The following is a 16,992-nucleotide window of genomic DNA, read 5'->3' as shown; positions in this document are numbered from 1 at the left end:
AGTCTTTGCTTGGCAGTTTCTAAGGCCTCAGGTATGGACAGCTTGCTGTATTTCTTATGCACCTTCTTTGTCGCACCTTTCTGCAACTCCGTTAGTTGGCTAACCTCCCTCCGTGCTACTTTGATCTTGCCCTCTAGCCTCCTTCTCCATGGAGGGTACTGCCCCTTGTGGGTGTTCAACTTGTAGCCAAGCATCTCACTGATCACTGCTGCCGTATTGTAGATCAGCTTGTTAGCACTAGGATGATGTCGGCGTAAATGTGCAGTCATATTCATTGTGTTCCCACTAGTGCTGTCAGCGTTAATCTTGTTAAAATGACGTTAACGCCACAACGCGGCAAATCTCCCTTAACGAGTTACCGTGGATCGCCCCGTGCGTGGGGCTGGACGGTGTCAACACGTTAACGAGCTAACTGCACTAACGCACTAGTTCCCACCAATGTAATTGAGCATTGCGTGGCACATCCAACATACTGTTTTACTTTTGTCCATCAGGGTCATACTTCACATGATAACCAGAACAGTTCCAAACGCCCGATCTAAATTAGGGTGGGGGAGGTTAAATTTCAGAGAGCGTTGTGACAATTGACATGTTGCAACGAGCTTAGCTTCTGTCTCTAGTGATGTGTCGGTCACGAACGAAACAGCTCTTAGAGCCGGGTCTTTGGCTCCTTATTGGGAGCCGTGGGTTTTTTTTTTTTTTCTTTCTCTCACCCTCTCTCTCGCACTTTTTTTCCGCTTCATTCCGCACGCGAGCCTTGTGCTTTGCGCTGGGAAGAGGGGGAGTGGCGGTAGTTACACTCTCAGTAGCACAGAAACAGAGCAGGGGGGAGAGAGAGAGAAAGAGAGTCAGGGGCAACAACGTCACATTAGAAAGGTATAGTAATCATCCACAACTATTTTCAGTTGCGGATTAGAGCAGGGCGATATGACCAAAAATATTTATCACAATATACATTTGAAAATTTGTGATAACGATATAACTGATTATATAATTGACACTAGACAAAATACTTTACAACTCCTCAACTTTATTAGTGCAAAAAAAAAAAATCAATGTATTTTCACTTACACAAGCAGCTTTTTTAAGTGCATTAAAGTTATATAAAAATTTAACAGTGCACATGCAAATCCTTGCTGACAGTTTAACCAAAAGGCATTTCCAGTGGAAATTGGCCGAAATATCCTCAGCATAACCATGTATAATATCCACAAAACTTAAAAAGAGGTTATACACACACAATACGGTAATATTATGTTGAAGCACAGTACGCATCACTCCGCGAGGCTCCTGCCTACGATAGCCGTAATGCTCCGACAATCCATCAAGCGGTGCGGGTTCGTAGCTTAGCAAAGTCGTACTGAAACATTTGACAGATTTTTGAGCGCCGTGTACGACATAAAATCATTTCGAGGTCAGTAAACACATCCAGAATTCATACATAAGGCACACGGGATTATAAGGGGCACTGTCGATTTTCAGAAAAATCAAAGGATTGATTTTAAGTGTGCCTTATTTCCAAAGAACACGGTAATAACGACAGCCCGCTAGCATGCTCTACCAAAAATAGTGCTTTGTTATGTATCTGACGGATGAAAGCTAAACCAGTTCCACACCACTGAAGTTGCAGCATTTTTACAAACCAATTGTGGTTCATCCGATTCATTTAACGATCCGCTGTCGCTCTTCTCATTCTGCGTTGCCGCCATGTGCGTATGTAAACAAAGGCACTGCACATGCATGTTTTACCCATATTCTATCGCGATATCTCATTTACTTATCGTTGCCCAACATTACACCGGTATTACCGTGAACGGTATGATATAGCCCAGCCCTATTGCGGATGATAAAGGATTCAGAAAGTTTATTCATGCAGGCCCATATGACAAAGAACATGCATCTTCTTTTTGTTTTCATATTTTAATTTAGATTTAATTGTGTTGTGGTTTGCAGTGTTTTGTGTTGTTTCACTTTAAATTTGTTTAAAAGGAAAAAGCTGAAAATTTAAATAGTTAAAAGTTGAAATGTGACTAGTTGGTTTTTGTATTATATGATTTATTTATTACATTTTATGTGGAGTGAATAAATAAAAGTATATTTACGGTGGCCCCTACAGACAAAGCACGTACAAACCCCGAAGGACGTACAAACTCCGAAGCACGTACAAACTCCAAAACACGTACAAAAGACAACAGAAGTGCTCCAGGATGCTAGGCGCAGTGTTGAGCTTTTGTTACCTAGTGGCTACACAAGCCAGGTAGTACCAACAACCGGATTTGGTGTGTGGTAGTAACAGGTAAATGAATTTTTTTTTTAATTATTTGAATATATATCAGTGCTTGTGCATAAATACAAAAAACAATACACATATGCTTTCAATTGTGTAATTTAAGTGATCTAGGTAGCTCTGTTTTGGAAGTTCAGTTAACGCTAGAAATGAGTTTGTACGTTCTTTGTCTCTAGGGGCCACCACATATATAAATATAACCACTTTTTTTCCATTAGTAATTCCTTTTGTGCATAATTTTATATTATTGTTAATAATAAATTAATTAAAGCAATAAAACAAGCTGAAGAGCCGGTTGGGAGCCGAAAGAGCCGGTTCTCTAAAAAGAGCTGGAAATTCCATCACTATCTGTCTCGCTAGCTTGCGCTGCACTCAGTGGATCTGCGCTCGACAGCAGTGTTGCCAACTCCTCAGTAAGGAAAATCGCTATTGGCTGTCCTAAAAGTCGCTAGAAGTCGCTAAATGACACCATCGCCTAATTTGCATAATTGGTCATGCTAATATAATTGTAACCCACGCTGTTGGAGAGAGAAATAACATCGTGGAAGAGACATAAAGTGAGTCAAAAATGTTCTAAATGCAGTTAGAATTTATTTAGAACTACAAATTAAATTTCTTTTAGCAATTATTGTTTTTTAATGTCACAATTCCAACCCTGCTCCTTTATCCGGGGCTGGACCAGCAAAAGTGACCCGAAATAGGCACTCTGGTGGAGTTACTTTGTGTGTGTGAGTGTGTGTTTATAAGTAGTTTTAAACCTTATGATCCACAAAACAGCAACAACAGTAAAAGAAGAACTGACTGAGTTACTGTCAGTGCGGGAGCAGCGGCTTCGCTCATGCGCGATTCATTTGCAGTTTGGACGCATAGGTGTGAACGTCTCCTGCCCTGATAGCAGCTGGGGGAGGGCTATCCTCCGCCTGTGAGGGCTTTGGCACGCTCGAAGTGCCCACGGCAGCACCGCTGCTTGTTGAGAGTAAGAGCGATACGCGCTTTCACGTCAAAAAGTCGTCATAAATAAGTCCCCAATAAAACCAGAAAAAGTCGCCAGATTTGTCGCTAGTTGCTTTTTAGAAAAAAAGTCGCTAAGGGGGTCTGAAAACTCGCTAAATATAGCGACAAAGTCGCTAAGTTGGCAACACTGCTCGACAGTGCAGCCTAGGCGGATAAGTCGAACGCAGATCCACTGAGCTCTCAACACAGACAGCCTCGTCAGAAGAAAAGTTGATACAATAAATAAAAAAATTTGTATTGTTTATACATATGCGTACCGAACCGAAAGCACCGTATCGAACGGTTCAATACCGATACATGTATTGTTGCACCCCGATTATATATAATTGATAAAACATGAAATTCAATAAAAACAAAGGCATAAAGCAGGCTACAGGAAGATGCAATCACATGTGACTGAAATGGAACCCTGTTGGGCCTCAGTCACCACAGGAAGAGGAAGTTCTTACAAGAGAATATATCCTCAGTTCAGTCTGATGCTCATGCACTCAGCACCAAGACAACATGGAGGTCAGATTTCCCATCATCAGACTCTGTGAGTACTGACCTTGTCTGTTTATAAAAAAGATATTGAGTCTGCAACAGAGAAAGTGCATGCAAGGGAAATTAATATATCCAAAATGCACCCATATATTTGCATGTACTCATTTTGGACATGTGAAAATGCTCACTAATAAATGCATAGGACTTATTAGTAATGATGGACAAAAAACATGTTAAATATTAAAACTGTCATTCTCAATCTGTTCAGTGATGAATGTTCTGTTGCTGCTGGTTATAGTAGCTGAATCCAGTGATTCTCAAGCATATCGTAAGTTTGGTCTTTTTTGCGTATTTTTAACTGTTTGTGTGTGTATGTGTGTAATAAATTTTATATATCTTTTAACAATATTTTTTTTAACAGTTTTTATTTTCCAGCTAAAATAGAGCTATAATAGAGCTCTAAAACACTTCTGAAATAACCACTTGCATATGTTTATTTACTATTACAGTGACTATAAATTATATAAATCCATATCATTTGAAAGCTTAAGTGCTTAATGTGTAAACACTGGTGTTTGTTGGAAGAACAAAAAACAATGATAAAAAGGAGCACATGTGCAACAGCCTTAACTTTGAAATTATTTTGTTGAAATTATTATTTTGAAATTAACTGAAGCCACTTCACTTTCTCCAATTCATTATTTAAGCACAGAAAATATATATATATAGAGAGAGAGATTTACTGCTGCTAGATATTTTTAAAAAAGTCTTTATTGGATTTTCTGTCTCAGATTCAGGTTTTCCTCAAGTTGTTCCAAACAGGCAGCAGTTCTTTCAATCAGAGCCTATCACTATCAGCTGTGAAGGTCTAAATGCGCTGACTGGATGGAGAGTGATGAAAAAGATAAATGGAGATGTTAGAACATGTGCTTCAACCTGGGAAACACCCACTGGACCTTGCAATATTATCAATGCATATCCATCAACTGACAGTGGAGAATACTGGTGTGAACATGGAGGAATACAAAAAAGCAACTCCGTCAATATCAGTGTAACTGGTATGTACATAGAAAAAAAAAACCCTAAATTATATGTTGACATATTTATTCCATCAACAATTTTTTTTTTTAAATTCTGTTCAGTACATCACTTACAGCAATAGATAGTGTCATATTTGGTACTGTAGTACCATGGTAGTTTTAATATCACACACACACACACTATATATATATATATATACACACATAAGCTGCATGTGCATTGTAATAAGCAGAAAAAGCATATATTTGACACAGATGTCTACTTAAAAATGATGTGAGCTATTATGTCATGACTGTTGACTATGACTATTGTGTAAAATTCCCTTTTTACACAAAATAACTGCCATATTTTCTGCAATCTAGATTTAGAGAGTCATGTGATCCTGGAGATTCCTGCGCAACCTGTGATGCAGGGAGAAAATGTGACCTTGCATTGTAGAAAAAAGGATGCAAACTCCAGCTACACTGCAAAATTCTATAAAAATGGCGTCTCCATTGGGAGCAGCTCATCAGGAAACATAATGGCTCCCACTGTATCCAAATCTGATGAAGGACTTTACAGATGTAGTATTGCTGATGCTGGAGAATCACCAGAGAGCTGGCTAACTGTTGCAGGTAAGATGCATCAATATTTTCTAACTAAAAAGATTTAAAATTTTCCTAACAAAGTGTGTATGGTCTACGATGAAGATATCCCCTATGCAAAGTGATGTTAGACTGATGCTGATGCTAAATTAACTGTATATGTATAAATCGTTATCATTTGAAAGCTTTAGTGCTTAATGTGTATATATTGGTGTTTGTCCAAAAAGACTAAAAACAATAATAAAAAGAAGCACATGTGCAAGAACCTTGTCTTTTAAATTATTATTTTTTTTAAATAGAAGAGATTCAATTTAAAAAAAAAAAGAGTCTTTATTGGATTTTGTGTCTCAGATTCAGGTTTTCCTCAAGTTGTTCCAAACAGACAGCAGTTCTTTCAAGGAGAACCTATCATGATCAGCTGTGAAGGGCTAAATGGGCGGACTGGATGGAGAGTGATGAAAAAGATAAATGGAGATGTTAGAACATGTGCTTCAACCTGGGAAACATTGATTGGATCTTGCAATATTTGTAATGCATATCCTTCAACTGACAGTGGAGAATACTGGTGTGAAAACGAAGAAATACAAAAAAGCAACTCTGTCAACATCACTGTAACTGGTATGTACATGGGGAAAAAATATGCGTTATATTACATATTACTATATATTTAGTCCATCAAATCTGTTTGGTTTATCACATACAGTAACTATTTAAAATCCTAATATAAAACATGTAACAGTAGGGTGGACATTCGGTAAGGCTGCACTTTTTGTTGCGATCTCGTATAGAAAACTATTCTGCGCGTATTTAAAACAGGTCAGCGGCTCTGAACTGTAGTAAATGGAACTCTGGCTAAAACTTCGGGTTCTGTGTCGGGCTTGTAGCTGAAAACTAGCTTTACTTTGTTGTCTGGGTCAACTTTGCTAGCGAGAGACGGAGAGAGGTGTTGAAAGGGTGGAAAACAGGAGGAAAATACGAACACAGTGTACAGTCGAGTCTTAATAGCTTACTTACAATTAGGCACTCGGGCACTCTTTTTGGCTGCAGTGGTTATTATCATATTTAGATGCTTCCATTTCCGGTTTCTGGTTGGTGATAACTCGCAATCTTCGACTCTCCTTTTTCTCCCTCCCTCGCGCTCACAGACACATAACGCCGCAAGTAGAGCTGACGTGGGCCGCAAGATTGAAACACAGACATTAGAGCCTCTTAAAGTGTTTTGTTTGGGTTTCCACCGGCATGGAATTACCAGGATAGGGCATAGCCTAACATATTAAACAGGAAAAGACATTGTGTAATCAATTTATTTCAACAAAGTAACTGTATTCTGAATATCACCTTTAAACGGTAACTGTAACGGAATACAGTTACTCATATTTTGTATTTTAAATACGTAACGGCGGTACATGTATTCCGTTACTCCCGAACACTGATATATATAAATACAAATATATATATAGATAGATAAACATGAACATATCCACTGTGCAAAGTGACATCAGAGTGATACTTTTATTTGTCATTTTTGGACATCCAGTTTTTGTCCACTGAGAAGTTGTTTTGTAACACAAGGCAAGATCTTTTTTTCGACATCTACTAAATGTCTGGTGTTGACATCCATAGGACTTCTGTGCATAGGCTATTTGTAGTCCAAATGTGGTCGTTGTAGACATCTTTTCTGCAACATCTTTTTTTAAAACATTGCTTTTATACCCCTTCTGTAGTCCTTGTTTCATCTTTTTTATTAGCTTAGGTTAAGTTTTATTTAGATTTGTTTACACCTTTGTATGCATCTCCAGTTATCATCTGCGGCTCAGCCAAATCTTTGGAAAATTATCTGGAACAGTGTGCACCTTCCCAAAGGGGACTAAATCATATTGGGTGTACATAATTGTACTGAATATGATTTGTTTGAGTTTTTACATGAAATAAATATAAAAATATTTAGATTGAATTACAACATCATTGCTGCTGTATGTTTCACCAGGAGTCTACAGGAAACTTGACTGAAAGATTGACAACATCATCTTAATAATTTCTAATACACAGTGCAATTATCTTTCTGGCAGGTCATCTTACAGTGCCTTACTTCAAAAAATACACGCGATGTTTTTTTCTGAACAAAACGTTGTTTACAGCGGGAAGAACGGGAAGAACGGTAAAAACGACGTTTTCTACCGACAGCTCTAGCAAACACTCTCCGCCTGCCAGTGAAAAAAGAAAAAGAAAAAACACCCCTTCCCTATTGGTGTTAGATTTTACCATGTCAGCCAATCAAAAAAAATGATATGGCAACATGTGACATTTGGTTGTTTAGGGAGAAGGGGAAGTTTTTAGGAGTGACACCCACGACAGAAAGCGGGCGAGCGAAAGACAGAGAGAGAGAGAGTTTTCATATGTGAGACATTAGTGACGTTTAGCGTGTTTGGAGGCCATAGTTAGTGTGTTGTGTAGTTATTGTTTTGTATTGTGTGTCAGTTAGACTGCTGAATTTCACATTTTCTCCAAAAAAAGCCGTCAAAGGCAGATTCCAGTGTAAACGCTGTTCCCACATGGAAAACTGGACTGATGCACCTCCTGCTGTCAGACCTGCAGGGTTTAGGCCTTTGGTGTTCTCCTCTGTCTTATACTGAACACAAACTACATTTTTTGGACTGGCACAAATAATTTGTGTGCTTTCTTATTTGATGCAGAACACCTGATTGTTCTGTAAATAGATTTAAATGGTTATATAAAAAACGCCTGAGGCCTTGGCTGCATTTTTAGGTAAATAGTACCTGATAACTTTGTGGTTTGCAAAACTTGTGCATAATTTTTAGAAATGTACAATCTCTATTTGCATTTCAAGTTATGAAAATGATTCGTTAAACGTGTTTGTGGGTTTTACAGTAAAAAATATAACTGTTTTCTACTCAGGTTTTGAATTTTTTGTCTGAATTTAGATCAACTGTGCTAATATAGTATACCAAAATGAAAAAATAACTCAAATTTCAGATATTTGAGGTTGTGCTGAAAATAATGATATCAAACAAGGCAAGAAAAACATATTTTAAAGGTGAAATATAGAGGTAAAATCAAAAGTATTTGTATATACATGCCTATATGTACATTATGCAAATGCATAATTCTTTATTTTTGTTGAGTATATTTCTTTTTTGTAGTTTCACAAGTTCTGGGAAAGCACTGTAAGATATACATTGGTGAAGACAAACAAGTAAACAGCCCTCAACTTTATTTCACGTCTGACTCATCATTCAACACTTTCAGTGCCTGCATATGTTTAGCTATCTGTAACTTTAAGCCAAATATCACACAACTATGTGAACCTGAAAGACAGTATGTAATATGTGCCTTAGTGTGTTGAAAGTAAGTAAAGAAAATAATCTCTGCTCTTGCTCTTGACGAAGGCGGTCGCACCTTTCTCCTCTCCTCCTCCTCCTCTCCCTTAGCTTCCCTGCTTAGCCTCTTATGTCCTTGTCTAGTCTCGTGTTTATTGTATTACTTTTCCCTGGAACACTCTCTCACAGTCAGTTCTCTGAAACCTAAAAGAGAATTATGGATTTGATCAACTGGTCTCTGAATGCAATTGACACCCCTTCTCAACGAGAAGTCTGGGCTCGGGTGAGCCTGACTGCTGAAGATATCTACCTATTCGGAACCATGATAACAGGGTTCTTGCTGATCACAGGTGGCTTGGCCCTGACTTATCGAAGAATTAAGGAAGCGGAACCGGCTGTTCAAACCCCCACAAGGCTGCCCGCTGGGATTGAAATGATGGGACGAGGTGTGAGTTTCTCAAAATGGGCTCATTGAGTGCAGCACGGAGAAGATCTTGGAGAACGCACGGCTGCCGTGAATACTCAGAATAAGAAATAAGATCTCTGAGTGAAAAACTGGATTACATCTGGAGGGGCTAGCTCGAATAACACCTTTGAGCGCAAATTCGATCACATCTTGGGGAAGTGCACTGCGGTCGTGAGTTCTCAGAACCTGCTCTTTGAGCAAAAAGAATGACAACATCACGGAACGTAAGTTTGGATAACATCATAGAAAGCTCACGGCTCTCCAACGGGAGATTGAGAGACCAGTGTTGGACTGTTAGAACAGCTTTGAAATTCATATGAGCTGTTCGCACTAAAGTAAAAACCACCATCACTTCATGCGGATACCCTCTCGGCGCCAGCTGCGGTCGCAAGGCTGGAGCTGAACAGCAACACCCTGATAACAACTGTGTTTAGACTGGGTTGGCTGGAAGATTGTTTACTTAGCCTAGCAGGGCGAAGGACACTGTCTCAGCTGAACTCTGGACACGCACACACATACATATACACTGATATGCACACACTCATCCCCCCTCCCTTTCCAAACGGCTTCGACGCTTATTCCCTTCCGATGCTGACGGTGGATCAAGGAGACCAGCGCACGCAGGCCCGGATGTACTGTCTAAATCGGCTGTCTCTCACCCTTTACCCACCCCTGTTGCTTGTCATGTGTTTCTTTGGTGTATTAAGAGTTTTTTTCATGTGCTGAGGTGTTTTTTTCCATTCTCAAACTGATCTCCCTGTTGGAGCTCAGTCTGGGGGGAGTTATTTTTTTCTCCTTCTCTTTCCTCATGTGGTGCATTTTGCATTGTTATACCTCTCTGACCTGTCTTCCCCCATGTGATGTTTTGTGTCATGTATGTATGGTCGGAGGGTAAGATGGCGCCGCCATTGCGTGCAATAGGTCAGCAGCCTTATGAAATTATGAAATTTCCCCTTGTGGGACTAATAAAGGTATATCAAATCAAATCAAAATAATGAATTCAATCTTAAAATGTGGATATTATAATTATTATTTAGACATAAGTTCTGTTTTCTGAGGTTAAAAAGTATATAAGTGCCAGCTACAAGGAGAGATAGAGAGGTATATCTAGAGCCTCATCATACATCCCCTATTGAGGCCCTGCATACTAGCATAAAGGCATAGCTAAGTATCACGATATCAAGTTTGAGCTGTCTCTGAAGACACGTACTACTTTGATGTACTGACACTGTACCTGGCTCCACTAAAGTACAACCCTCAGGGGACTTTTTTTAAGACTGCTTATACTAAAAACAGACATTCCTGCAAAGCATGATGGGATAGAAACATTTGTGTGCACATGCTTAAAAAGAAAAGTGAACAAGTCAGGGTCTGTGAATGATTTCAGTGAGCATAAAATAAAAAGCTGTATTTAAGAATGCTGTAGTTACTTCAAACTTAATGTTTGATTATAAACGTTTTATTAACAGGAGTGCAACTCTGTTCTGGATTTGCATCTATAATAAAATAAATCCAGTTTGTGCTAGAACAATTGTATTATCCATTCATAAACAAAGTGGCTTTAGCTCAAAATATGTGTTTGAGTGGGTAATTAACAAATAAAAATTCCAGTTCAGTTGATGACCACAGGGCATCACATAGTGACAAGGCTTCTGCTACCATCTAGTGTTTACTGCTGACATTGCTGCAGGTGATGAGGAGAATGAACAAATTGTTTAGTGCAACAGGAAAATGCCACAACAACTGCAGACTTCTTAAAACTCCACCGTCTGTGGGTGTCTGACTGAGCAAGTTTGTACATACTCATGTAGCTGTTGGTAAAGTTACTCTGCAAATCTGGCAAAACTTAAGCTTTTGCAAAACTTAGGATTTACTCTTATTCATCAGAATTATCATAATTACATTAGAACTTTGAACTTTTGAATTGTTATTGAACAGTTGCTTACACAGCAAAATTAGGTAGCACCACAGAGGTGCAAAAATAAAGAAAACAATATACAAAAAAGGAAGAACAATATAAGAACACTATATACACAATTTTTGAGTTACAGGAAGCATTGTGTGGGTGTACAAGGGCATGTGTACATATAATAAATAATAAATAAGGCTGGAAGGGCTATGGTCATTGAAGATAGGGATGGAAGTTGCAAATCTGCCAAAATATTGCACAGGAAATGGCAGCAACATAATCAATAGCAGTGAGAGAATGATTGTATGGGAGAGGTCTGCTCACACTCTTAATTTGCATTACACTGAAACTGTTGCTTACCAAAATGTCAAGTTGGCCAATAAAGACTGGTATATACTCACTCAACTGGCCTACCTTCCTGCTTAAATGGATGTTAAAGTAAACAAAGGTGATACATCAGTCCACAGTTAACATGTGGTGATACAGTAAACAAATGTGATACATCAGTTAACATGTTTCTAGAGGGTGTCCATCAAGTCAAACCCACTGGGGCCTAAACAGGGGACTTCTATGGCGTGTGCCACCAGGAGTTATCAGGATCATTTGGGTTCTGTGCATTACGCAGTGGGGCTTCAGTGCATTAAGTGTTTTCCACAGTGGATTTCTGCAGTGCTTGAAGGGTGGGTGAACACCTTCGGTGCTTTGTTGTGTTTCATCAAGCAGTTTTGCAATGTGATATGGGGGAAATCTCTTGCATGGTTGGCTGTGGTCCTTTTGGCAATGCCTTGTGCATAGTCTGCCGTGTTCACATAATTGGTAGATGTCACATGAATGCCATAAGCTAAGGTTTCCCACAAGAATGTTATGATGTTAGTCCAGGGATCTAAGTAACTCACTGAACTTGTCTGTGATTTCAGTGTTGTATTCATCTACTATTCATCTTCATAGAAAAGCCATCCTAGCTACTGAACATTGCTGTTATGGGTTGCATCCTTCTCCCATATGCTCTTCCAGGCTGTCTCCAGCCTTGGTGATGCTGTCCTCATGTTGCCCCCCTGCCACAGAGAGTACACCTTGGATGGTTCTGTGGAGACCAGCTGGTTTATTCTCCTGCCCTTTGTCTCTCTGGTGTGTTTCTTCAAGTGAGTCTTTACTTGTGCACCTTTCTGCAGCTCCAATAACTACCCTTATCTTGGCCTCCATGCACCATATATATATATATATATACAGTGGGATGCAAAAGTTTGGGCAACCTTGTTAATAATCATGATTTTCCTGTATAAATCGTTGGTTGTTACAATAAAAAATGTCAGTTAAATATATGATAAAGGAGACACACACACAGTGATATTTGAGAAGTGAAATGAAGTTTATTGGATTTACAGAAAGTGTCCAATAATTGTTTCAACAAAATCAGGCAGGTGCAGAAATTTGGGCATCACAAAAAAAGAAATGAAATCAATATTTATATCAATATACATATATATAATTATATCAATATACATATATATAATTATATATATATATATATATATATATATATATATATATATATATATATATATATATGTGTGTGTGTGTGTGTGTGTGTGTGTGTGAGAGCGAGAGAGTGAAAGGGCTAAAACAAATAGTAGGCTGCAGAGAGATGCTACCACTTGTGACTGAAGTGGAACCCTGTTGGGCCTCAGTCACCACAGAAACACAGGAAGAGGAAGTTCTGACAAAAAAATATATCTTCAGTTCAGTCTGACACTCACACAGTCAGCAGCAAGGCAACATGGAGGTCAGATTTGCCACCATCAGACTATGTGAGTACTGACCTTGTCTGTTAATAAAAAAAAAGATATTGAGTCAGCAACAGAGAAAATGAACACAAGGGAAATTAATATATCCAAAATGCACCCATATATTTCAATGTATTCATTTTGCACATTTGTAACTGCTCACTAATAAATGCATAGGACTTATTACTACTAATGGAAAAAAAATGAAAACATGTTAAACATTAAAACTGTCATTCTCAATCTTTTCAGTGAGGAATGTTCTGACTCTGTTGGTTATAGTAGTCGAATACAGTGATTCTCAAACATACTGTAAGTTTTTTTTAAATATTTTTTGTGTGGATTTTTAGGTGTGTGGCTGCATGTTTGTATAATAGTGTGTGTAATAGATTTAATATATCTGTTAACAATCTGAAATTATTGTAAATTACTGCAGTTATTATTTTCTAGATAAAAATAGAGATACTACATAAACCTCTGAAACAGTTGCATATCTATATTTATCATAACAGTAAATATATATATGCATAAATGTTTATCATTTGAAAGCTTACATGCTTAATGTGTATACTTTTGTCTTTGTCTGAAAAAGTAAAAAAAAACAACAACAATAAGAAGGCGCACATGTGCAATAACCTTAAGTTTGAGACTATTTTGTTCAAATTGAAAAATGAGTCTTTATTGGATTTTGTGTCTCAGATTCAGGTTTTCCTCAAGTTGTTCCGAACAGACAGCAGTTCTTTCAAACAGAGCCTATCACTATCAGCTGTGAAGGGCTACATGGGCTGATTGGATGGAGAGTGATGAAAAAGACAAAAGGAGATGTTAGAAGATGTGCTCCATTCTGGAAAACACCCACTGGACCTTGCAATATTATTAATGCATATCCATCAACAGACAGTGGAGAATACTGGTGTGAATATGGAGAAATACAAAAAAGCAACTCTGTCAACATCACTGTATCTGGTATGCACATAAAAAAAAAGCAACTATGCGTTAACATATTTAGTCCATTTGTATTCTCGGTTTTCATTGGCAGTAAGGGATAATTTTTCTTCAGAAAATGCATCGTAACCTTAATAAAATAAGACACACACACACACACATATATATATAATTTAAACAGAAAACACTTTTACAGACAAAATAACTGTCGTATCTTCTGCCATTTAAATTTAGAGAGTCATGTAATTCTGGAAAGTCCTGTCTATCCTGTGATCGAGGGAGAAAATATGGCCTTGCATTGTAGAAAAAAGGATTCAAACTCCAACTACACTGCAAAATTCTATAAAAATAGCATCTCCATTGGGAGCAGCTCATCAGGAAACATAATGATTCCGACTGTATCCAAATCTGATGGAGGACTCTACAAATGTAGTATTGTCGATACTGGAGACTCACCAGAGAGCTGGCTTAACATCAAAGGTGCGCTATACCTGTGATACTTTTGTTTTAATTTTGTTTTAGCCGAAACTAATTATCAGACACCTGATAATACCTACAACTGTAGCATTTTGAGACTCAAGGCTTTCTAAAGTCAGATTTTGTAAAGAAAAACATATTTTTTTTAATGTGATATTGACTGTTGTTTTTTCCTAGCTGGTTTTAATTGTTAATTTGGTTTACGTAACATTTAGAATATTGTAAATGAAAATATATTTGATTCAACTGGTCAATAAGAATCACATTTCATTTCAAGGACATGGGCTTTCTCAACCCACCGGGCTTATTGTGCTGCGCTCCCTTGGTCTCATGTGTTTGTTGGTGACTTGTCTTCTGTCGGTGGGACTGCCACGATATTGGAAACATAAACTGTCATTAGAGGTACTCGAACAGAAAAATAAAGTTTTATAAATTTTACATTTACATTTTAACTGTTCAGTTATAACAGACATCCATCGTTAATAACCTTGACACAGTGCTAGTACATCCACAACTAACTTTTTTTGTCAAAATTTCTGTTTTACTGCTTAATTAGTTACTTTAGGGAAAACGTTATTGATATCTACCAGTATATTTGTCAATGTTCATAACCAACCAACAACAATGATTAACACTTTTTTCATTGTCTCCACAGACAACATATGCAATTCAACTTTATTTTTTACAATTATTATTGTTGTAAGGCTCCCTCTTGTTTAAACACTCTCAAAGTTCAAACCTTTGTAGAAAAATAAGTCCAGTATTATAGAATGAAACCAAAGATCAAACCCTGTTTTCAGGTCCAGAACATGGGAATAGAGCAGCTACCAGAGAATTCAACATCAATGAATCAATGGTACAGAAGTAGAGGAAGCAAGAAGAATGAGTTGAGTACAGTTTTACTTATCTGACTGTTTTGTTTCGTTTAATGCACCTTATAATTCGGTGTGCCTTGTGGTCCGAAAAATACTGTGGCTTTGACCTTCCTTTAGTCTTTCCAGAAGTCCAACTTTTTTGTGCAATGGTCAGCATCTTCCTCTGACATTTGGGTGCAAAAGGTTTCATCGACATAGTTTTTGTTGGAAATTGCACAAAAAATATTTGCGAAACAGCAAGGCCGCGGGAGGTGAAACACGTTATAGCGAGGGACCACAAAAGCTCAACACTGCCCCTAGCGTCCTGGAGCACTTCCGTTGTGTTTTGGAATTTGCATGTGTTTTGGGGTTTGCAAGTGTTTTGGAGTTTGCAAGTGTTTTGGAGTTTGCATGTGCTTTGGGGTTTGCATGTGTTTTGGAGTTTGCATGTGTTTTGGAGTTTGCAAGTGTTTTGTAGTTTGCAAGTGTTTTGGAGTTTGCAAGTGTTTTGGAGTTTGCAAGTGTTTTGGAGTTTGTACGTGCTTTGTCTCTAGGGGCCACCGTAATTTTAGAATCAGGACTAGAAATGCACAGATAAAAATGACAACATGAATCCCTCAACAACAATGTTACACCATCTAAGCTAGCAAAGTCTTTACTAATTATGTAAGATGGTCATTTTATAAATAATGGCATATATAAAATGGAAGACTGCATTTGAACCTTTGCTTTTTCACATGTTGCTTGGATGCTCTTTAGTGTGAGACAGTTTGTCTATCTAAATTGTTAATAAATTAGACGGAAAACTGAATTATTTGTTTAGTATAAATCTAAAAAAACAAAATCAAACATATGAATGCGAGATAAAGCCAATGCAATCTAAATTCTAGTTATTACATTATCAGCACACAAAAGACAAACAAACAATAATTAATTAAAAAAAATTAATACGTTATGACTAGACATCATGAAGTGTAATTTGTAGAAACAATAAACTGGTAAATTAAAAATTAAGGCACAACTTTTAATTGAGGGTGAAAGCTATAATTCACTAGGGCAGTTCCGTAGTGGAGGTTTCCAGTATGTCACTGACTTGTCTTTAGAACTTAATTAACTTAAAGAAGAGAAAGACAATTATTTTTACATTTTGAACCAGCATGCAGATCTTAACTGTCTGAAAAACATTTTTCTACAAATGCTACTGAAAAGTTATATAAGCTAATGTGAGTTTTTGTAGATGTCTGATTATTTTATTTTGTTACACTTTATTTAGGAAACTTTTTGTAAGAGCAGCAGCCTAATCAGAGAAGCCCAGACCTCCTTCTACCAAGCCACCTTCTCTAGCTTGACCATGGGAACACCAAGTCATTCTCAGACCAGTGACAGATAATACAGTCTGTCCTGGTTCTGCCCCAGAGCGTCCTCTGGGTGGGGCATGTCAGGACACCTCCACAAGAGGCATCCTTGTCAGATGCCTCATCCACTTGAACTGACTCCTTTCAATATGAAGGAGTAGTGGCTCTACTCTGAGCCACTCCTGGATGATTTAAGTCCTTATCCTAACTTGGAAGAAGCCAACCACCCTTCCATGAAAGCTCGTGTATCTGTGATGTTGCTCCTTTGGTCACTACCCAGAACTCATCACCAAAGGTGGGGTGTAGAGTGAGCAGCAAATCGAGAGCTTCACTTTTACACTCAGCTCTCTTTTCACTACAAAGCTGCAGTCACAGCACCAATTTGTCTCAGTCTACCAATCTCCCGCTCTCCTCTTCCCTCACTCATGAACCAAAAGATACTTAAACTCATTGGATGT

At 38.0% G+C, this 16,992-nt stretch overlaps 2 protein-coding genes across 2 annotated transcripts; both read left to right on the top strand.

Moving 5' to 3' along the window:
- The first annotated feature begins 3,805 nt into the window (after positions 1-3,805).
- Positions 3,806-6,562, top strand: LOC146390098 (high affinity immunoglobulin epsilon receptor subunit alpha-like). Its single transcript, XM_084920442.1, has 5 exons — positions 3,806-3,836; positions 4,053-4,112; positions 4,576-4,842; positions 5,188-5,439; positions 6,555-6,562. The coding sequence occupies exons 1-5, from the start codon at positions 3,806-3,808 to the stop codon at positions 6,560-6,562; spliced, it is 618 nt and encodes a 205-aa protein (XP_084776568.1).
- Positions 6,563-12,899: 6,337 nt separating this feature from the next.
- Positions 12,900-14,345, top strand: LOC146390097 (Fc receptor-like protein 5). Its single transcript, XM_084920428.1, has 4 exons — positions 12,900-12,930; positions 13,156-13,215; positions 13,603-13,869; positions 14,077-14,345. Exons 1-4 carry the CDS (start codon positions 12,900-12,902, stop codon positions 14,343-14,345), a joined length of 627 nt encoding a protein of 208 aa, XP_084776554.1.
- The last annotated feature ends 2,647 nt before the right edge of the window (positions 14,346-16,992 follow it).

The sequence above is a fragment of the Perissodus microlepis genome, chromosome 3, assembly GCF_051167445.1.
Source record: "Perissodus microlepis isolate ML-2025 ecotype Zambia chromosome 3, ASM5116744v1, whole genome shotgun sequence".
NCBI lineage: Eukaryota > Metazoa > Chordata > Actinopteri > Cichliformes > Cichlidae > Perissodus > Perissodus microlepis.
Note: the sequence above shows the minus strand (reverse complement) of the source record. Positions and strands in the feature narration are given on the sequence as shown.